Source organism: Balaenoptera acutorostrata, chromosome 6 (assembly GCF_949987535.1).
Source record: "Balaenoptera acutorostrata chromosome 6, mBalAcu1.1, whole genome shotgun sequence".
In the NCBI taxonomy this organism is placed as follows: Eukaryota; Metazoa; Chordata; class Mammalia; order Artiodactyla; family Balaenopteridae; genus Balaenoptera; species Balaenoptera acutorostrata.
In genome coordinates, this window is record NC_080069.1 from 76,123,679 (window position 1) to 76,146,909 (window position 23,231).

At 41.2% G+C, this 23,231-nt stretch overlaps 1 protein-coding gene across 11 annotated transcripts in view; it reads right to left on the reverse strand.

The window, feature by feature from the left end:
- Positions 1-2,213: 2,213 nt before the first annotated feature.
- TRPM3 (transient receptor potential cation channel subfamily M member 3) overlaps positions 2,214-23,231 on the reverse strand; it is a 526,465-nt gene continuing 505,447 nt past the window's right edge. For 8 of the 11 annotated variants that reach the window (XM_007182257.2, XM_028166547.2, XM_007182256.2 and 5 more), the window contains 4 exons: positions 22,814-22,964; positions 22,498-22,697; positions 20,387-20,519; positions 2,214-10,585 (listed from right to left, as the gene is read on the reverse strand). In XM_007182257.2, coding sequence (XP_007182319.1) covers positions 9,133-10,585; positions 20,387-20,519; positions 22,498-22,697; positions 22,814-22,964 — 1,937 coding nt within the window. In that variant the 3' untranslated portion in view covers positions 2,214-9,132. The remainder of the gene's footprint in view (positions 10,586-20,386; positions 20,520-22,497; positions 22,698-22,813; positions 22,965-23,231) is intronic. The other 3 variants (XM_028166549.2, XM_057548403.1, XM_028166548.2) reach the window with 1 other exon arrangement.

Consider the following 23,231-nt stretch of genomic DNA (forward strand, 5'->3'; position numbering starts at 1 on the left):
TCCCTTTTGGTGTATTCTTCCAGTCTTTTTACTATTTATACACAAATATATCCATATCTATACACTTGGTTTAGTTTTTATAAAAATTGGGATTACACTCTATATGCTGCTTTGTATTTCCTTTTAAAAAGACTTAACAATACACCAATGACACTTTTTCATGTCAATGTACAAAGATTCAATTATTTTTAATGGCTCCATGCGGTGGCACAATTGATCTATATTTTTCTCCTATCGATCAACATATTTCCAATTGATTCTTGAATTCTGATTTCTTTACCTTAAAAGATATTAAAAAGACAGGTGTGTGTGATAGTGTGACCATCACACTCCTATTCACAAATTCACCCAGTGTTAAGGGTTAAATTTTGCCACCCCAAAATTTATATGTTGAAATCTTAGCCTCTAGTACCTCAGAATTTGACCTTATTAGGGAATAGGGTCATTGTGGACACAATTAGTTGAGGTAAGGCCATACTGGGGTAGGATGGGCCCCATACTGGTGTCCTTATAAAAAGGGAATATTTGAATACAGACCACAGGGAGAACATTATGTGAAGATGAAGGCAAAGATCAGGGTGATGCTTCTATAAGCCGAGGAATGCCGAAGATTGCCAGAAACTCACCAGAAGCAGGAGAGAGGCCTGGAACAGATTCTCCCTCACAGCCCTCAGAAGGAACCTATTCTGCCAGTACCAGATCTTGGACTTCCAGCCTCCAGGTCTAGATTGAATACATTTCGGTTGTTTAAGCCACCCAGTTTGTGCTGTTTTGTTAGAGCAGTCCTAGCAGATTAATACAGTCTGTAAAAAAAAAAATTGTTTAGTGCCTGAGGTAAAGAATATTGGGGCAACAGTTCATGATTTTGAGTGAAGGCCTTTCTAGGGTGTCCGCATTGTGTCATCATGTCTATCTGATGATATACTATAAGATAGTGACTGTGACACAGCCCAAGGCTTCTGGGAAATGGTTCATACTATAAAAAAAGTAATGTGCTGTACGTTAGGGCAGAGGCCAAGTTAACGACCAGAGATCAGGCATGGTGAAAAGGAAATAATTACTGAGAACTTTCCACAGACAAGGGTGTGGTAAACCAGGCCTTTCTATGGTAAGCTGTCTTCCGGCTTTTAATCAAATTGGGTAATGTAAAAAAGGAAATGATGATATAATATCTCTAGAGAATTTAGTCTTTCTCTACCTCCATTAATACGTCCTTCAAGGAAGCCCCATGTTGGTCTAAATCTGAGATTTTGGCAGCAAATGATGGTTGACCTGATTTTACAGGAAATCTGAGGGCACATGATTGAATATTGTATGTGTTACATAAATGTGCAGAAAGCTATGCCAGCCATTCCATTTTCAAAAAATTGACTAGACAGAGCCAGTGGGAAAAGTAAAGATAAAGGTGCTCACTGGAACAAAGCCTCATTCTCAACATCAGGGTCCACGCTGGAGATGCAGCCCCTGAAGCTGGGGCTGCTTAGAGGTTCTAACCAGGATGAAGCACTGTAACATTTGGCTGCTTATCAAATTAATGTCCCCCTTACCTTTAAAAATTGTGAATCACTATATTGTACACCTGTAGCTTATACCATATTGTACAGTAACTATGCGTCAATTAAAAAAAAAAATGTCCCCCTTACGTGGAATGTCCTCCTCCTATCGGCTAGTTAAACTCCCCTTGCTCTTCAGGGCACATTCTGGTGTAGCCTACCCCATAGGGCCTTCCTTGCCCTGAGACACAGAGCGCTGTCACTCCTCTGAACCTATAGATTCTTACTTTTCATGCTCTGTTTCTTAGGCGGCGCAATGGTAATTACAAAACTAGATATGATTCCACTTTATTACAGTTAGGTTTAAAACTCCACAGGGGCAGGGCCTTTGCCTGCGTTATTCACCTTGGCATACTACTGGGCACAGAGTAGGTGCTCAACAAATATTTTTTAAAATAAAATAAAAGATTGTACATATATGTGTTCTGCAATTTCTTTTCCCACTATTATTTGAAGTGAAAATATTTGTGCTGGACAACAACACCCCTTCTCTGCTGGCTAGATATGACCCACAGACCACCAGTTGCAGCCTCTGCTCTACAAGTAATTTATGGAGCCCAAGGCAATTGTCTCTCTGTACCCCAACAATTCTTGGCATGAGAATGGTAGAGATCACATGGTGGCAAATAAATGCACAAGGAAGTCCAAGTCATGGTTTGAACTACTGAGTTTTGTTTTTTTTTTTTTATTGCAAAACATTTGTTACAGAAATTTCAGAAAGTTTCTCCCGTAGTATCTGCCAACTTCTGCTTTGAATTATATATCTAAACGAACAAGCTCAAAGTGCACTGTGAATCCAATAAGAGACCTTTAAAAAAGAACAATTCCTCTAAGGATTTATATATATTTATAATGTCGATAGATATGCAAACCACTGTCTGTCTATACACAAAGAACGAAAAGATGTATATGTCTTTAAGAAACCCAACTGCAAAATTGTTTATAGGAATTCATTTAAAAATGATATTTGAATAATTTTCCCCATTATAAACTACGGTTAGAACGTTTACAAATGAGAGGCTAAGTTCTGTGTTATGAAATGGCTGTGAGTACAGTATACTGCATGGATTGTTCTGCATGGCAGGAGCAGCAATAAGAACTCAGGTCAGACACTGTAGTGACAGGAAGCAGACAAGCCTCGATACAATGCTACGGTACTCTTCTTCTGAATCTTCCTCACAAAGATCCTGAGTTTAGGTCCAGAATGATGCAGCTAGCAAATATACATGCACATATCATTTGGGAGAACAGGAGGAACCCTGAATAGGGTGAGTTTCTTTCCCTCCCGCCTCCATTTTCAGTGTATTTTGTGTATATACTCACTAAGTTGGAATCAAGAATATGATCCTGGTTGGCTCCGATTCAGAGGTCCCAAACTATTGCCTCCGGGACTGAAAGCTGCTGGCAGACACGTCTGTTTGGCTAGCACAGTGTTTGCACATCTGAATGTGAATGTCTTTGCAGCAGGACACATGTTCTCTCGTGCCCTACGAACCCTACTTCTTCCTGTTGTCTTTCGCCAGCCCAACTGACACCTTTGTGTTCTGGATCCAGCCTCTCCACATATTTGAGTTTGCAACCCCACAATCTAGGTGCAGATGGCCGGTGCTGACGACATGTGAGAAGCTGGGGTGAAGATGTGAGGGTTGGGATTCAGACAGGCAAAGAACTGATGAGGCTGATGCAAACACCAGCCAAGTTAGGAGCATGTGGGGTAGAGTTACGGGGAGGATGAAAAGTCAGTGGGAAGGTGAGGGCTGGACAAAGTCTGAATGTTTGTAACCACTGTTTCAGTTTACTGTGCCAGTGTCCAGAGGGTATTGAGGTAATAGGAGCAAGAGTCAAATGGTCTGGCAAAAAACACCTTGTGCTGGGTCAAGAGAAAGGAAGAAAGTTAAAGGGGTGAAGAAGGCTGTGCATCCAGGCACAAGGCTGAACTCCCCTCTGTGTCCCACAGCTCTCAGCAGCCTGCCTGCTCCAGAGGAAGGCCTGGGTCAAGGTTGGCATTGATGTTCATCAGAAAGCCTATGGCCTTATGGCCACACATGTCCTTTTCACTTCCCAGCACACAACACTGTGTAAATAGGCAATGGCCTGAAGGTTTAATGGGGCCAGTAGACTAGGTAAGTTAGGGGAGGGAAAAGTCACCTCACTCTTACCGCCGTCGGGATTACTTGGCCACCGAATTCCTCTCTTAGATGACATGTAGAAACGGTCATGTTGTGATTTCATTAGCAGCGATCAGTGCAAGGAATTCATCAGAGAAAAGGTAACACAACTACATTCTCAAACGAATTACAAAAGAAAAGGAAAAAAAAATCTTGTTTTCCTTAAATCAGAACCAACCCCTCCTTTGGCTGACTCCAATCTGAGAAAGAGACTGTTTGACAGGTAAAAAGGAGAGAAAGCTTAGGCCAGTGCAGGCTGAGAGAGAAAAGTTCTCTCTACTCGTTGAGAAGCCATCATTTGTAAGATGTGTAAATTGTGCAAATTGGCTCCTCTCTTGTCTAGATGTTGAATGGCTTCTAACAATGAAATGGTGATTTCCTTACAAGGTAAACTCTTCAGAGTCACCCGGTGCTCAATCACACACCCAGTCACCCATCTCTCGCCCTCCCCTGGGCCAGGCTCACACAGAAGGTGAAAAAAGCCCCAAGGTAGGAGCGTGGTCATATGTTGTCCACTGGATTCATTCATACTGATATGTGGATTTCTACACTGTCACGAATGGACTTCTCCCTCTCATCTCTGTTTTAGCAATCTGCACCTAATGGCCCTAAAGAATCAGAAACATGTCTTTCATATATCACAGATACACCAACACCTAGACCTTAGTATTGGCTAGCTACATCCAGGTCTCGCATGGCTATATGCCCTGTGGTTAATACTTTAGTCCATATTATTTGTGCAGAGCTTAAAAAAATAATAAAAAATACTTGGTTGCTTTTTTGTTTTTAATTTTTAAAAACTGGACATAATCCCCAAACAGTGTAAGAAGCCCGATATTTTGAATGAGTTCCTAACTGGTTTAAGTGTCACAGCAGGCAACGGTAAAATGTTAAGTGCCTTTAAAAAGTCAAAATAAACGCATAAAGCAGTGCATGCATTTTGTTGCCACAAAATTAAGACTGGATTTGGAGCGGGATTACTTCATTTAAGTCACATTACTATTATTAAAGAAAAGTGAGCTATAATGCAATATCTAGAACAAGGATATAACCACCTACACACTAGCATCACTTTATCTAGAAACAAACATATCAGTGTTACTACATGAACATATTTATAAAATACTGTACACTGCTTCCACGTTGGGTTAGCAGATGTAAACAAACAGCTAATTCAACTGGAGCTTAAAATACTATTTTCAGTTCATTTGTCATATAGTCTTTTGTATAACATGCCAGTTTGTCTTTCACAGAATCACAACTTGCCTACCACAGCTCGCAGGGCTGGTTAGAAGATGCACATCAGCTTATACGAATATTTTACAGTGGTCTACGGGAATGTGAAAGACATAAAGCAGATCAGGAACAAAAGTGCCCATTTCACGAGGATGCTAAATAACATGGAATTGGGAACATCATTAATCCTTGCAACATGTGCTTCTTTATTGAATGTTACAGATTTGTAAATGATTATAAAGCTGTCCTGTAACGTTCATTAATACAACCACATGCTACAACTATGCTGAGTTAAACACGGGTTACATATATGTTTACATGTGTTTTATAATACAGCATTGCCCCACACACATCGAATGGTATAGCCTATAGATATAGCATGATTGATGACTGGATAATATTTATTATCATTGCAGAAGTTAAACAGCCCAAACATTCAGAAAGATTAGACTGTACAGCCTCAGAAAGTAGAAAAAATGTGCTATCCAGTTATCTACCATAATATTATCTATAGAAACCATCTTTTAGAATACATTTGAAACATTCAGAAGAAACACATTTTGTGTTCTTGCAAGTACATTTTTCTCATTCGATTATTCTGATATATATTTTTTAAAGGGGGAACTTTCAAAGTGCTATATAATATCCTAGACCGGGAAGCTTAGACTTAAAAAAAAATCCAGTTCTGTAAAGTGCTGCATTCTGACCCCTAAAACACCTTTTGGCTGGAGAAATACTCAGACTAGTCACGACAATTACACTCAAGCTTTCCAGCTTCATTGAAATCCATTAAGGAGGGAGTTTCTAAGTATAAGTATAAAGTATGTTGGTTAATCAGGAATTTCCATGGTCATTTTCATTAGACATCCTTACTTTTTTTTTTTTTTCAAAAGGACTGAGTAATTTAGAACAAACCATTACATATAGTAGTATATAAAAATTGGCACCTTAGAAGCATATGATTAAACCAAAGCTATTACTTCCTTGAGCGCTCTATGACTTTATTTACATTCCTCAGTAACTTGCTGCTCACGGGCTGCTTAATTCACAGAGACAGGTAATTAATGTCCCCTCGATCAGGGACATGGTGAAATAAATGAGCTGGACACAAGCTGACTGTACAAGGCCACAGAATCAATGCCACGTCGGTGTGCAGAACACCCAGAAATGGAAAGAAATGGGTGGAAACATAATACACATGTAAGTGCAGAGGAAAGAAATGGCTCATGAAAGTTACACAGGTTGTGTTTAAAGTCACTTAAATTTGGCTTATATATTTCACACACTTCACAAAAGATGTAAGAACTTCATTTTCATGCACAACAAAAGGACCAGGTAGTCACAAGGTCAGGGCTGTTAAATACTTTGTTTCCCAGGTTCTGCTCAGTTCTCTCCAGAAATCACGATGAATGGAAACACGCATGCTCATAATTTCTTTCCCCTACTTTCAATCTGGTCCAGAATGAGGCTCTGGAGGTGCTGTGATATCCTGCTCTGTGGTCAAAGAATAATGATTTCACCTCCTTCTTAGATTCCTCTACAGATTTAGAGAGGCTTCTGGCTTTGTAAATGTGCTCCATACGTAAAACCATCAAAGTGTTAGGATGTAAGTACATCAGACTAGCAAAAGCTAATCTAAGGAACAAAAATAACAAAATCTTGGTTCAAACTCTGGTGCTGAGACTTGGCCTTCCTGAGAGTCACAGAGAAATGGTCTTGAAATGTAAAGTGCCTATTACAACTGCATTGATTATGAATAAACATGGTTCCTCCTCCTCATTATCAATCAATATGGAACCAGGGGTGCATGAACCCTTTAAGGTATATTGCAACTTTGCACGTATGTACATTTTTTTCTGGGAAGCGGGCCCAGAGCTTTCATTAGATCCTCATAGAGATTCGTGACTCAAGGAAGTTTAAGGGCAACTGATCTATTCTCAAATGTGTGTTTGCTGAGGGGGAAACAGCCAATATGGAGTTCAATAAAAATTAAGTGTTTCTAGAGCAATTATACATGAGGGACTCTGGTGACTTATTTCTTTTTCACTTAAATCCAAGGAGTGAAGGAGGAATTCTTTAGTTCTTTATGTGTGGCCACATCATTATCTCTACAACTGAAAAGCTTGTGCAGAATGTTGTGGGTTTTGTTTAAATATTTAAAGGCTAGAGATTTTGTCCACGTACTTACTTGATTTCACATAGTGAGACAGTTTGGAGTTCGTAACTACAGAGAAACAAAAGAGCCAGGTAGTATTTGGAGTCAGAGACATTAAGTCTTTTTCCTTAAAGATCTTGATTCGCTTTGAAATCAGTGATCCAAATAGGAATCCGAAGATTTGAGGGTCAAGATTTCTTTATCCCACTTGAAATCCAGACTCGGATCTAGAAACACATGCCTGTATTCTCGAGTCCATAATACTATCTGGCTTAGACTGGCATGTCTATTCTGATTGTACTTGGCATAATCGCTTTGTGTAGGAGAAACCAGACTAAATGAGACGTCATGACAGCAAGTGCTTCCGCACAAAAAGGGGCAGAGGGAAGGCAGTGAGTCATGTTCTGGTTTGGTACAAGGAAAAGCTGAGGTCATAGGGATTTAAAAAATTCATAATTTCAACATCTGTCAAAATTTAATATAATGAACTCTTTCAATGGAACTCCTTGGATATTAAAAAATCCTGGTTATATCTCAAGGTGATAGAAAAGTCCAAGCCTTTTAAGAAAGCTCTATATGTCTGTTTATATACTATATATTAACATGTCTCCCTGGGTAAATGCATATATATGTATATAAGCAGCATATACTACAGAACTCTTTACATGTTTGTTTTCTATTTTAGTCTACTGTATCTTTTTTATAACTCTGTGTATAAGAAAAATATTCATGGTATGCCTGCAACTGATGGCTTGGGTTGATACCAAACTCCCAGTCAATTCTAAGGTTATTTATGGTTTTGAAACTTCCTTAAAAAGTGCTTTGGAACATTCCATAAAAAAGATACCAGCCCTTGAAAAACTCCAATTAAATTTATGCTGAGCTCAGATTAAATGGCAAAACTCTAGGTATGAAAATATCCACATGTAACCAGATATTCATATACAAAATGCTCATGTGATGAGTGGTGCAGGAAATTGGCAGTTACATCCTGGAGACATTCAGAAGACATGGTAGACTCATACAAATGATGAAGGTCACACAGCAGCATCACACATGACATGGATGGTGAGAAGATAATAGTATCTCATATGGCAGTTTTAGGTGAGTTCTGCCTACTATTTTTTTAAGTTCACTATTACATATTCAGTGAGTGGCTTCACTGAAGACAGGTGAGATACAAAATAAATTAAAAAATATAAAATTATTTAATTACATTCATCCTGAGCTTGCTTGACTATGCTTGAATGCCCACTGTTTATAATAAACCACTTGACATTTGTTTTTAGCATCAATTCTTCTTTCATTTTGATTGCAATACAAAAAGGCATTTCTTTTCCCTTTATTTTCTTCAAAAAAGATAAAAGTTGTGGCACCAGAAACGAATATATAAGAGACAGGTGAACTATGACTGTTACCTTGTTTTTTCTTTATAATGATCAATTACAGAAGTGTTGGCATGAGAAGGATGTGGGACGTTAGGTAGAACTGCTTGCTGCCGGCTTATACTGAATAAAAAGGATGCTCTTCATCAGTCACCAGTGATGGAGCCAATGTGAAAAGAAAACAGAATTGAAAGTTTAGAATATCTCATTTGTATGCTGGCTATTTTATTTTATTTTTGCAATTTAGCCCTGCATCCTAAAACTCTTGATAATGGTCAGAAATGGAAAGATGCCTCCTGGCACGGACAGTGCTTGAAGCCCCATTCATTCCCAGAACTCATGGCTTTCTGAAGTGACTAGTGATACACATTCACCTCAACCCTTCTTCTCCCTCTTTCCCCTCCCTACCCATCAAGTGTGAACATGACTTAAATCCCGTGTTTGGCACTGGGCCAGAACAAATGCTTTCTTGATCTCTGGCCAGAAGTCACCTTTGAGTTAATACCTCCCAAGGCAATATTTGTTTTGCTCAGCTAAGAATAAAGCAGATAAGTTTCAAGGAAGGGGAACAGGTGAATTTTGGGGAGAATTTTAGGGCTGGATTCTTGAGCCTCCTGCAAAGCTTATTAGAAGGTTTAGTTGTGTTTGCTTTCAAAGCTGTGGAAAGCGGATGTTCTGGAGAGTCTCCTCATGGACAGACTGTCCCCTCGGCCCTCTGGCTTGGAGGACTTACTCCTCTGGAAGGCATTTCTCAGGCTTGCTGCGTTCCGCTGCCTGTCAAGTTTGTCACTGATGGAGAAGCTCTTCCTGGTGTGTGCATATGGCACACTGGGCTCCTCTGCTGAGTAGCTGTTGGCACGCTCTATCCTGGGAACTGTGATGTTGTTGGACAGGGTTCTGTCTGAATTATCACCCTCCTGGGGGCGTACTGCAATGGCGGCTCTCCGGCCCTTGGCCTCATTCTCCTCACTGTCAGAGCTGGGGTGACTCAGTTCTGCTTCTCGTTCGGGATGGCAGCATGATGAGTCCTCCACTTTTCCTCCAAGACCTCCCGGGAAGGTGGCTCTGTCAGCAATCACTTGAGGGGCATTGACACACCTTGTGTCAATACAGTCTGTAATACTTGTGTATTCTGCTGTTTTCACAGGCACCCCAAGGTTGGCATAATAGCTCCTCGAAGGAGAAAACATAAAGCTGTGAGATTTCACGATGGGGGCCTCTTCTAGAAGAAAGGGGGCGGTGGCTAGGTAGCGGCTACTTTTGGAACGCTCAATGGTGTGGTGCATCGGAGGCTCAGTGTCCCACAGGTTTTGGCATTCCGGGTGGTGGGTATAGTCTGAAGAAAAAGATTTAGTGTCCATGGAGGTGATGTCCTCGAAATCAATGTTCCGGCTTGGAGGTCTGTCTGTGGGTGCAAGAGTTGCATAGGCACTACTTGAAGGAGCTGTGGAAGGTACTGGAGCCGAAAAGCTTGGCTCTCCCAGCCCAAGGATGTTCATGGAATTGTCCAGAGGGTCTATATCACAGTGGAGCTCATCCATGGCAGAGACATAGATGTCTATACATGAAGACGGTCTCCTGGAATCAGGAACAATGGCCAAGGTGTTTGCAGGGGCTGCAGGAGCTTTGGATTCTTTTGCTACAGAGTGGGAACTAGTAGCCCGGTGTAGGCTCAGGGACCTTTCTTTAAAAAGACTCTCCAACTTTTCTATCCCACCTTTGTCTTTCATATTGACTGAATAGAAAGAATGGCTTCGCATACGGGGCATTAGGGTTGGAGAAGTTGGGGACAAGGTCTCCTCACCTGCAGGATCTATACTCTCTTGGAGCTTGAAGGTGTTCCCCTCCTGGCTGTTGAAGCTGCTCTGGCGGACAATGTAGGCTGCGTCTGTGCAGTCTGAGGAGGTCCGCGAGCGGATTTTGTTGGACTCGGCCCGCTCCAGACCCGTCAGGCGCTCCAGGGCTGTAGCCATGCGCCCGATGAGGTCCTCGAGCTGTGCCAGCCGGATGTCCACGGTCTGGAGCGAGGCCCTCATGCAGTGTTCTCTCTCATTGACTTCCTCCAGCCGCATGGACATGTTCTCCACCCTGGGAGGGAAAAGAGAACCAGAGTCACTTGGGGCTGGTTTCTCTGTGGGAGGCTGGAGAGCACAGAGGGGATCACAGTTGCGCCCAGACTCGGTGCCCTCGCTGTCCCACTGGAGGGAAACTAAGGGGGGTGGGGAGGAGAGGATGGCAGTGACCCTGCCACTGAGAATCACAGAATCTCCATCTTCTGGAGCTGGAAAAGGCTTTAGAGATTACTGAATCCAGCGGTTTTTAGCTACTAATCCCCTTTTCCCTCAGTGAAAATTAATGCTCAATCCCAATAAATAAACACCAAAGTTGAGTAGTTCTTCTTGAAGTAAAGTGGGCCAAAGTCCCACCTTTTCTCACCCTCCTGGCTTTGCTGTGGCTTGGGGCAGGGTTCAATGACCTAAATAAGTATTAGGGTGTTGGCTTATCAGTCACCAACAAAATGAGAATGTTACATTTGGATAACTTTACCCAGAATTTTGCAGTGGAACTGCAGAATGTAGCTGTTCTTACTGCAGTGTACATTTAAATTTGTATTCTATGGACTGGGATTATGTTTATTTTGCCTTTATATAATAATCTTTTGTTGTTGTTGTTATTCACAACAATCCTTTTAGAATGGAGTGCCTCCAGAGGAACTGCTATAGTACTGTTACTGAGTCACCTGGAGCTGATCTAATTTAACCAAATCCTTTCATTAATAAAGGAAAATCAAACATCAAGAAATTCAGCCAAGATTACATAGAGTGATTTATGGTAAATTACTCTGGAGTGGCTATCAATAAATGAATAGTCCTACTGCTCTCTGTTTCTCTGGGTAGCTGATCACAGATGCTTTATATTACAGTTATTTCTCCAGGTCTTGACCCTCCCTACTGGAAATTCTTAGGCGTGTGATCTGCCTCATATTCCTGTTCCCATTTCCGTGTTGCCAGCCCAATACGTGCCAGGTGTCAATAAAGGTTCACTGAGTCAACCACTGTGATGAACTTGATTTCAACTGTCTAATAGGTTGCCTGACCATTTATTTATAAAGACAGAGACCACACATTTAAAATAAAATTGTGCCACATTTTCACCTGCTCAAATAAACTTGGAAAGGACAAACCAAAGCCAAGTTTTGGTTTGAGCTCAAACTTTCACTTTTAGATGCCCAAAGGCAAATCTTTTGGAGAGTCTAAATAAGACCCATTCACAACTTTTTTGGGGAGGATAAAGATACTTTTCCAATACTTCCAATATGCACAGCTAATCACTTGACTGCTGACCCTGAAAAGGAACATGGCTGCATGCATTACGAAGAGCGGTGGGCATCAGACCTGGGTCCCTCCAGCTGGGGTGGTGGTGGTGGTGATGGTGACGGTGGGTTGACAGCAGCAGTGCCTCTATCAGAGAAGACTATACGTTTCAGTGCCAGAATGAAATGAGAGGCATGTGGTCCCCCTCGCTGAGGGACCTGAGGCCTTTTAAAAGCCTCCTCCTCCTTCTCTGCTGCTGCGGCCTTGGGGCCCATCTCTGCCTCTCTTAGCAACAACCTCCCACCTCACTCTACCTACTCTGCTCTTTTACCTCTCAGCTTCCCTTCACTGGTCCAAGGTTGTGGACTGTTCTCAAGAGCCCTGCTTTGGGAACATTTTTTTCTTTTGCTCCTTCCTGCTGCTCCATAGCCAATCCAGAGCCTCCCAGGGTCCAGGCACACTCTGCCATCATGACCAGGTGTATTTCCAGAAGACTTATAAATCGAGCAATTCTGTGTCTGGCAAACACAATGTTATTCATTCAGCTAACACAGATGATTCAGAAGGAAAATTCAACTTCCTCTGTTTCACTTTGTTTTGTGGTATAAACATAGCCTGAGAAACAAATTACTTACAATAATAAGTTTGTGTGTCTTACAGACTTACAATTCACTTCTTCACCATCTAGCCTATGGAGTTTTCAAGTATTACAATTTCATTTTTTTTGTAATTCAATAAGCTTTGCGTAAGTGGACAAAAATACTTCTTCATTAAAGTCAAGAGAAGGACAGATGGTACATTTCTATAGAATGAGGAGTTTTGTTTTGGATACTCTAGGTACTGGGTCCACCTAGCTTTTTAGTGTTGGCAGAGTAACAAAAGGCAGGATAGTTTTCTTCCTCCCTCTCCTGCCCTTTCCTGGAGTCTGGTGTATACAAGGTCGGTATGGAAAGAAATAAAGATGCTCTCTGAGCATAACTGCATGCGATCATTGGTTTGAGCATGGTGAGCTATCTCCCTGCACTGTGGGACCCTCCCCTCCCTGCATCCCACCTCGCTTTAGCCCCAGGATCCAATACTGCAGAGAAAACTAGCAGGTGAGAGGCCAAGCTAAGGCACCAAGAGGCAATTGAAGACTAAGGACTTGGTTGTGGGGAATAAATGGAACCCAGAAACTAAGGAGCCCAAGGGGATGGGAGGAAGAAAGAGGAGGTACAAGGAGGAAGAGGGTCGTCCGGGAAAGCAAGGAGGTGCCCAGTGGAGCCTCAAGAGCAAAGATAAAGAAGCATGGCTCCAGGGGATGGAAGTAGGGGAGGAAAGCCTGCTAGAACAGGGCCAAGGAGCTATTCTTCACCAAATCTTAACTCTCCTGTGGGCTCTGAGGTGCTTTGGAATGTAAGATTTGAATTTAAAAAAGAAAAAAAAAAAGGACTGTTTGATCCATTTCCTTTCAGAATTCTAGATGTGTTTAACCACCTAATTATATCATCAATTAGAGCACGGATATAACTGATAGGGGTTTAATGTAGGAGTTATAAAAGAATAAACGTTCCTAGAGTCAAGTTTACATATGCTTGTTCCATAAATAGAGTACTTCTCTTAATCTTTAAAAAAGAATTCCTGAAAAGTTATTTGCAAATGGGCACGCATCACAGATAAAAATAGGTCTGAGGAACAAACCGAGAGTTTCGAGTCATGATTGTAGTTTCTAGGAGCTGACTCCAGTCAAATAAATCAGGAGATAAAATGGAGATAAGAATTATAAGGATCAATAAGGACTTAAGGATCAATAAGAATCCTTAACGAGATAGATATGGGAAGTGACTAAGTAAGAAAAGAAGAAGGAACTGTGGAAAGGAAGATGTTGTATGAAGGAACACTTTATTTTTCTTTCCCTCTTTCAAATCTCCAGACCTTGCATGGCTTATTTCAGAATAACTCACAAGGCAATCACAATAGGGACCCAACAGAACCCTGGAAAGATGTGAGGTGGCTCCTGTTCCCGGGAGGCCAAGAAAGTGACAGCAAGGAGCCCATTAGAGAGGACTCAATAGGCCGGTAAAACAAACAAACAAACAAAAACCAGGTAGTAAAACAACCAGCCTCTAACAGCCAGTGTGATAAGGAAAAGGGCATTCAAAAGAAGATTCTGGTGGCACAGAAAATTTCAACTTCAATATGTAATTTCTTAAGGATTATTGTATTACCTTCCAGAAATTCATCTTCTTTTCTGATAACCTCAAAATGTAGTTAAAGCAAATATGGTAAAAGGAAAAAGAGAACTGGCAGACCATGCCTGCTCTAAATTTCAAATATTTCCTGGAGTGCTAGCAGTAGAATGGGTGTAGGATGAAGAGCAAAAACAACCCCAGAACACATGAACCAAATTGTGGGGACTCTTGCGGGGGGAAAAAGGGTATACTGACACAGGTTTTCAGATCAAAGGCAACGATGCAGAGCAGCTAAAGCTAACTCTTGCTTATCCACAGACTGATACCTAATTTGTGAATTATTTAAGTCCTTTAGGGTCACCTACCCTTCCCTTTGGGGCAATTACCCTTCTCACTAACCAAAAACAGGGAGAAAGGTTTAAACTTCGTTCTATCAATGGAGATATCAAAGATCAGTTTTAGAAAAAGTCATGGTGGCAAGTGGGTGAAGCTCATTTTTTTGGCTTACATTATTTTTGGATTATTTATAAATTTCATATATCCTAAGTTATTCCTCTCTCTTTGTTATGAAAAATTATAAGTTGTATATACTATTAATAGTCATTGTCTAATACTTTTTGGATCTAGGTGAAGTGAAAAAAGGGTATAGAGCCCATTGGTCTGGGAAAGATAATGTTAGATTAAAAGATGACAACAACAACAACAACAAAAAAAGATGACAACAAGGATTAATGTATATCCCAGTTTGCTTAAATTGTTACTGTCAAGGAGAAAATTCAAACTGAAACTTCTGACAGGTGGGGCCCTACGGGTGGGGTGATGGTGAGGATTAACTGGAAGCTTTAAGTTAGGGGTCTGAGATTCAAATGCCTATAGAAGGGCAGATCCAGTAAGTAGGTGAAGCAGGCAAGGCATAAGAGAACAGAGGCAAGGATTCTGTGGCAGCAGAGAGCACACCCAGTCCAAAGGCATTCGGAGTGAATTTTAACAATCACTGCAAGCTCAACACAACAGCCCTCTGTGGGCAGATGCTGCCCATGAGCAACCAGTTTGCAAATTCTGCTTTAAATGAGTTAAAAGAACCAGAAAAGAACTTCCATCTCTGATCAGCAGAAAATGTACGTGACCCTTAAAAACCAAAGGGAAGTAAAAAGAAATGCCGGGGACTTCCCTGGTGGCGCAGTGGTTAAGAATCCACCTGCCAATTCAGGGGACATGGGTACGATCCCTGGTCCGGGAAGATTCCACATGCTGTGGAGCAACTAAGCCCGTGGGCCACAACTACTGAGCCTGCGCTCTAGAGCCTGCAAGCCACAACTACTGAGACTGCGTGCCACAACTACTAAAGCCTGTGTGCCTAGAGCCCGTGCTCCACAACGAGAGAAGCCACCGCAATGAGAAGCCCGTGAACTGCAATGAAGAGTAGCCCACTGCTCACGGCAACTAGAGAAAGCCCATGTGCAGCAACGAAGACCCAACGCAGCCAAAATAAATTAATTAATTAAAAAAAAAAAAAAAAAAGAAAAGAAATGCCAGGAGACTGCAGATAGGAAATGTTTTCCTGACATTCAACATTCCTGGATTCTAGGAATTATGGGAGTTTGACATCAATTCTAGGCAGCATTACAGAATGGCTTAGTCGTAGGTAATTAAGCAGATGGTATCTTTTGAGTACTTTAAAGAGATAGGATTAGTTAACACGAGACTACATGGGCTCAAGATTACAATGTTAATCTTGTCTCTCTTTTGATAGTCTAGACTAATAGAGAGACACAGATGCACAATACTTTTGATGAAGTACATTGTGATTTTAGAAGGGAGGTTGACACACTGGAGTGACTAAAGAAATGTGGACACCTGGCTGCCTGATTAACCCATGGGCCGATGTTGCCATGAGAGGTATTTTTTGGAGTCATGCAATATCTTAGTTCTGTCTTGGTTCACCTGATCTGTGCTGGTGACATTTTGGTGGATTACGTTGAAGGCATAGTAGGTATGCTTATCAAGCAAACAATGATATAAAAAGAATAGGATGAAAAATTAATAGACTGATGATAAAATCAGGATCCAAAGTTGTCCTTAAAAATGCTAGAATAATGAGCCAAAGGGGGAACAAATTAAAGAAAAATTTCACAGCGATGGATGTTAAGTCTTGATTTTAGGTTAAAAACAAACATTTCACAAGAAGAGGTTTGGGGATATTTGAATTAGCTCACGTGAAAAAGCCCTGGTTTTAATTAATTGTAGTCTCACTCTGAACCAAAGACATGACTTGGCTGCTATGATATGCAATCTCACAGCAAATAAAATGTATGGATCAAACAATAACTAACAGTTACTGAAAGCATAATATCTCATATATGTTATCTCAATAACTTTTAAGATTCTACAGTTAGGTATTAATACTTCATTTTACAGATGGGGACATAGGTTCAGAGAAGTTAAGTAACTTGTTCAAGGTCACACAGCTAGTCACTGCAGAATTAGTATTAAAAACTTTCCATTATACTGTGTTCCTTCTCTTGTAACATGAAAAGAACTGCTTGTTCTATTGTACTCTATGATTATTAGCCTAGCATATAGTAGATGATAAAAACAGTAAATGAATGAATAAAGGAATTGAATCTAGGCTCTAACTAAAACACAGAATTAAGTTCCATTTAGAGACCACATTTAAAGGGTGACGTTGACAATTTAAAGTGCATACTGAGAAAGTAAGCAGGGTAGTGGGAGACCTGCTGTATGCATGGTAAGTGGTTAAAAGATCTTGGGATATTTAGTTTAGAAAAGACAAAGCAAAGTGGGGAGATGATAGTGATCTTCACCTATGTAAAATACTTTCTCAGAGAGAAATGAATTTAATTTTTTTCTGTATTTATTCATAAGGCTGGTATCTAAGGCAATTTCTCCTCTCTCTAGGAGGTGCTCAAGTAGAGGCTGAGTGTAACGACTATGCATTCTTTCAAAGCAAAGTCCTTATATCCCCACCCCTAACACAGGCCCTGCTCAGTACATGCTTGTCAAAGTGCTGTTGGTCAGGTGTGTGGGAGAAACACTGCTCTGGGTACAAGTAACCTGTATTCACTGACCTCCCGAACTTATTCTGAATGTAAGGTGCCGAATTTTGTATGTTCCACAGTGAATAATTTTGCACTGTCCTCTCCTACTTTAACTTTTATCTTGTCCATCGTATTCTATTAGTGGTCCCCAAAGTGTGGTCCAGAACCAGCATCAGCATCACCTGGGAACTTGTTAGAAATGCAAATTCTCAGGCCCCACCTTAGACATAGTAAATCAGAAACCCAGAGTGGGGACGGATGCCCAGCAACCTGTGTAGTAACAAGCCTTCCAGATGATTTTCAGGCCTTCTAAAGTTTGACAACACTGAGTTAGATGTTTCTGACTGTTCCTGCCTTGGGTGTACACTGGAACTCAATGAGACTGTGTTTTTTGAGGACAGGGTCCTGCCTTATTGTCTGGTATACAGTAAAGGTCCAGTATGCATGTACTGAAACAGAACTGAACTAGTTAAAGGATGATGAGCACAGAATTTGATGGAACAAACTCCAAGGATTGGTTATTTTCAGCCAATAGTCAAAAAATCCTCAGAAAAGAAGCCAGTCACCAATGTTGCTTAATAGCTTAAAAATTTGGTTATTTTAATATAATTATCACCAGCTAGATATTGTCCCAAATAAGTGAGGGCACTGGTTACAATCAATTAGCTCATTATATTCTGGAACAGTACTGCTTTAGATACATCATGGTCATTGCTATATAAAAATGGGAAAGCCAAGGGGTTTTCAGGATCAAGTTCCTCCAAGGTGTTAATGATCTCCTGAATATTGTATTGAGCCCTATACATACCATTTGGTGACAAAAATATGATTTAATAATGATCCATTTAAATAGACAATTATGGAAGTATCTTTGTATTTCTAAAAAGATTCATGCAAATAGAACAAGTATAAATAAATTGTATTTTAAAGGCAGTAGCAGGGGCAGAAGCATGGGGCTCACTATGTGAAAAAACCCTTTTCCCAAGTTTTTAGTAGAGCAAAGAACCAGCTCTTAATTTTTCTGATTTCAAATCTCTGTATTGAGGTTATCTAATATGAAGAGAAAATTATAAAATATTTTATATACTATATAGAATGTGCACAGTCAACTTATATAAATTTAACATATGTATTCAAATGTCTGTTTATACATATTTATCTATTTATCACTTTCTACCCATCTATCTATCCATCTAGCTAGCTAATGTAAAACAGGACAGGTGATTTCGCACGCCACTCCACTTAGAAAGGACACGGCCTAGAGAATGTGTGAGATTGGTAACATGGACCCACTCTTCCCTTGGTTGATTCCCTTATGCACCTCGTGGTGCTTCTATTGTGCTGAGTATAATCCTAGTGTTTAAAGATGTTATTTTCGGGTACATTTACAAATGCAAAACAAACCAAAACTACCACCACCACCAACAAAAGCAAAACCTCAAATAAACACAGACAGAAGCAACAGAAGCAGAATGAGGCCTGGGCTTAAGTTCACTTCTCTGGCACCTGGGCTTGGCTGAGAACTCGTCCTGGTCCTCTAGGCCAATGTTACTCCAGGAGGTCAGCTAACGCCTGGGACACAGGGAGGGTGGGCCTGCACGCTGTCCTGATTTCTGGGAATTGTTCATCTTGGTCACGCTCTGAAGGGTGGGGCTCTGTAACCACCCACAGAAGAATAGGGCCTTGGGGAAGAAGTCTCCTGGAAGCGTTTGTAGGTGTGGGGTGAGAGCCTTAGTTGGAGGTGCTATAGTTCCTTTATGTTTCCATCCAAAAGGAATTGGTGACAAGGTCACAGTTTACATGCCCTAGTGTCTGTACCTCTCATTCTAGTTCCCCAGAAAGAAAGACAAAGACTTCCTTGCATCTTAACACTCCTTCCCCTACCTTTCTTTCCTCCCAGGTCTGTGGTTTTCTGAATCCAAAAAGCATTTCAAAGGCCCCTGGACATATGCTTTGGAAATATGTCTGAGCAATGGACAATGTGTCCACAGGGCACAATTTTCTGGGAACCACATGGCTGTATGTCCATTAATAAATAGCTTTTTCAAGGCCTCAGCATGAGAGAGATCTTTAGATTTGCAGCTCCTTCCTCTGTTTGCTGGAAAATTGCTTCACACCATATCATCATAAAATGCTCTATTTTGCAATGACAGATGTGTATAAAATCTGTCCATGGCTTTAAACTTTATTAATATTGGCTGAGTACCTATGGATACAATCACTCAATGGCATATGTGTATATACTCACTTATCTAGACTGCATTCTTTAGAGAAATAAAGGGCCAGGGACAGAAAAATGCCATTTGTGTAATTTCTACAGAGCCACTAGAGAAAATGTATGACATGGGTAAGCAGACAGAATGCCATTTCATGAAAACTAGAGGCAACTGACTCAAATCTTAGTAGTCTGAGTCATATATCATCTGAAGTCATCAGTATACCGTCCTTTTCCCATTATTTATAATTTGCTTCTGCCATCTTTATATTGAAAGTGCTTAAAATTTAAAGTTACACTAATGCTTTGTAACACTCGGGGTGTTCTTTAGAAGAGTAGTTCCTAAATGCTGGGTTCTGAGTGCCAGCCTGGAATGAAGTTTGTATTAGTCTATAGCAAAATGGGGAAAATAAGAAAATGTAAGTTCATTTATATAAACTTATATTTATTAACTTTAAAGGATTCTCTTCTCTTCATTTTGAGATTTTTTTCTTACAGCCCTACTGGTCTACAAAACTATTTGGGGCCAATGAGATCTAAAATTATATAATAAGTAAGTAAAAAATCTGCTTTTATTTCTTTGCTTTTATCTTGTTCTATAAGAAGAAAAAACAAAACAATTGAAAAAAAAAAAACCCTCAACCATTATTCTAACAAATTCACAAGTCTCTTGCTATTGTTTATTCAGAAGGTATTGGGCACCCATATAAGCCAGGCACTAGGACCATCCTCACCTTTGGAGAAGAAGCTCAGTGATCTATATGAAACACAAACTTGATGGAGAGCCTTGAGTTGGGCTGGGTCTCTCTTGGTTTATGTCTGTGTCAGAACTTTCCAATTTCTGGTCTGAGCCAGCAACTCTTGCCCTGTCCTGGACTCAACAATCTCTAGTGTCCAGGAAGGCGGCTGCTACTGCCTGCTGGAGAAGTCTAGGGTCTATAAGTCTGGGACTTTGATCTATAGACATTTCAGACAACATTCTGTTCTCTCATAAGCTCGATGATTTCTTGGACAATAAAAATAAGCACAATGGGGTCTCTGTTTTTTTGCGGCCCTGCAAACAAAATCAATTGATAAGGCATGCCATGGTATAAAACATCCCCAGGAGGCATGTGCCCGTGGGAACACACCTTTCTGAAGTCACTCGTATCCTCTCATCATTGGACGAGTTGAAGCGGTCATCCTTTTCTCTGAAATATTCCTCTATGCACTGCTCTTCAAAATCATGTACTTTCTTGAGCTCATCATCAGTTATGAAGAGCTCTGTGGAAAAGAAATGAGAGATATGAGGCAGAGAAGTAAAAGCGATGGCACCTGACTTGTGGGTCTAATGACATTCCTAATCTAACTCAAGGTTAGGGAATGGGGCCCAGATTCTTCACTGAGTCTCAAACTAAATCCAAATCTGGTCAGGCAACTTGCGTCACTGTCCTCTTTCTCTGTGTTAGATTCATTATGGGTCTCTGAAGCTCACCTGAGTATACCTGGTTTACTGCAGAGACCAGTTAGAACTATATATATTGTAAGGACAAGAATGTAGCTAAATAAAGGAAAGGGGAGCTATGCAGAGCATGGAGGTTTCTTAAAAACTCAACTTCTGGGCTGAGGAGTGTGGCAGACAAGACATTGTTCATTCACCTTACTAAAAGCCCTTTGCAACCCAATTTCCCTTTTCCCTTTTCCCTTTTCCCACTACTGAGACTGGAAAGCCAAATACACGTTTCCAGTGTCCCTTCAAGCTAGCAACAACCATGAGACCCAGTTTGGCTCAAGGAACAAAAAAAACCTGCTGCAGGAAAGGGTTGTGTATTGAGAAGAGATTTTGCTTTCCTGATAAACTATAAGTATGTGGCTGCTTCTTTCTACCTTTTTTCACCTTCATGCTTCTTTCTGCCCTGAACATGAATGTGATGACTGGAAGTGCAGCAGCTATTTTGCTACCATGAGACAAGACAGTGTGACAAGGAACAGCTGAGCCTAAAAATAGGACTTGGGGTCTTTGACTTCAGTGAGTCATTGTTGAGCTCTGGGCTATTTATTTACCGTTTCACTTTCTGTTGTGTGAGAAAAGTAAAACCTTACGTATTTGTGTTACTGTTAGTCTGGTTTTCTGTTTATAGCTGGTAAACAAATTCATAACTGATTCAGTGGTAGAAAGAGCCCAGTGGAAATCTGAACCTTTTCTCCCCCTGAGCTTTCTACTTGCCTAAATTGGTGTTTCAAATGGAAACAGTGAATTTTGGAATTCTTAATCCCTCTCCAACTTTCCAATTTTAATGTCTCGAAAGAAGTCAGGCATTGCTGTGTCAGAGAAGTTGTTAAAAGCTTCAGACTTAGAGAAGCAGTTGATTATTAAGTGGCTTTGGTTTCAAACTTTAGTTGCACTAGTGATCACCTGGAGGTAATTCTTGGGCCACAATCCTAGAGGCTCTGGTTCAGTAGATTTAGTGTAGGTGGTCTATTTGACACACTTTGAGAAATCACGGTAGGTTGCTTGTATGGGGGCTGGATTCCCAATGGTTCTTAACTGTGGGTGGTACCCAGGGGACATTTAGGAATCTGCAGGAGCTATTAGTATTCAATGTGTGCAGGCCGGATGTGCTAAATCTCCTGCAATATGTGGAACAATCCTATATAATGAAGAATTACTCCACCCCAATGTCAATCTAATCTCCTTCTAGAAACACTGGGCTAGAAGGTGGCTGGTGGAGGGTCTTTTTTTTTTTGTCCTTGGAATCATGGAAAGCAGGACTGGTTTCCTCATGAAGCCATATAGGCACAACCCTTAAGGCTTGGGAAATGTTTAAGACCTAAAAACATGATAGATCCAAAAATGACCATGGAAAATCAAACTTAGTCACCTACAACTCAACTCATGTCAGGATACTTAAATTATATATACTGCAGCATTGGGAGCATATTAACATGGTTGATATATCTTGTGGTGGGATGTCTGTGAAGTAAGAAGCTTAGAACCTATGAAGGTGCTAAAACAGCCCTGCTAGAGCCTGGTTTTATCTCACTAAGAAAGGTGTGAGGCTAAGAATGCTCGCTTTCAGCCTCTCCTGTCTTCCTTCCAGCACCATTTCTCATCACGCATACCCTCCCATCCCTCCCAAGTCTTCGGAGCTGTGGGCAGGACGTAGGAGGAACCAGGTGCCCAGTGGTCCTGCATGACCACCTATAGACGTGGTGGGGATTTCTGCTCTGTAGTTGCGGGGGGTGGTCACTCAAAGCTTACTCAGGCCATAGTCCCTTTCATCTGGGTCACTCTCGTGTTTTCTCCATCGGCAACACAGGTGCTGGAATATCATGGTCATGTGGCTGAATATGATCAGAGGTGGGGGCAGAACGGGCCTTTCATGGAAAGTCATGATGAGCTGATACCTCTGAAACTTCCACACTTGGTTGGATATTGATTTTACCTCAAAAAATGTATTGCTGAAATAGAGACCAGAGAGAATCAAGTGAGGAACACCCCTGCTTTCTGGAGCGTCATGCCCCGCTCCTGCCTCAGTCTCCCTACTTCCAAGGGCTCTGAGGAAGGACCCTCTTACTTAAAGACAGCGATGAGGAGGTTGACCAGCAGGATGTTTGCCACTAGGAGGTAGCAGGCCATGATGGCCGGCACGATCCAGGCTCCTGTCTTGCAGGGAGGCAGTTGGATTATTTTACCATCCTCTCGAGTCTCATTCTGTCCACAGGGAGCTGGAGGAAGCAGCACAGGCAAGATGTGAGAAATTGTGTGGCTCTGTGATTGAAATCACAGACTGAGTTGAAGGAGGGGTTTTTAGATGAAGGAAAAATACAGCCATCTCAAAACAAACAGAAAAAAAGAATTCCAGAAAAGCCAAAACAAACAAACGAAAGCTTCATGAATATCTCTAGGGGCTGTCTCTGCAGAGGGGAGTTGGTTCCGACAGTCTCCCAAGCTGTCATCTGACACGAAAGAGGTGGGTGGAGCCCCCTGCTGGC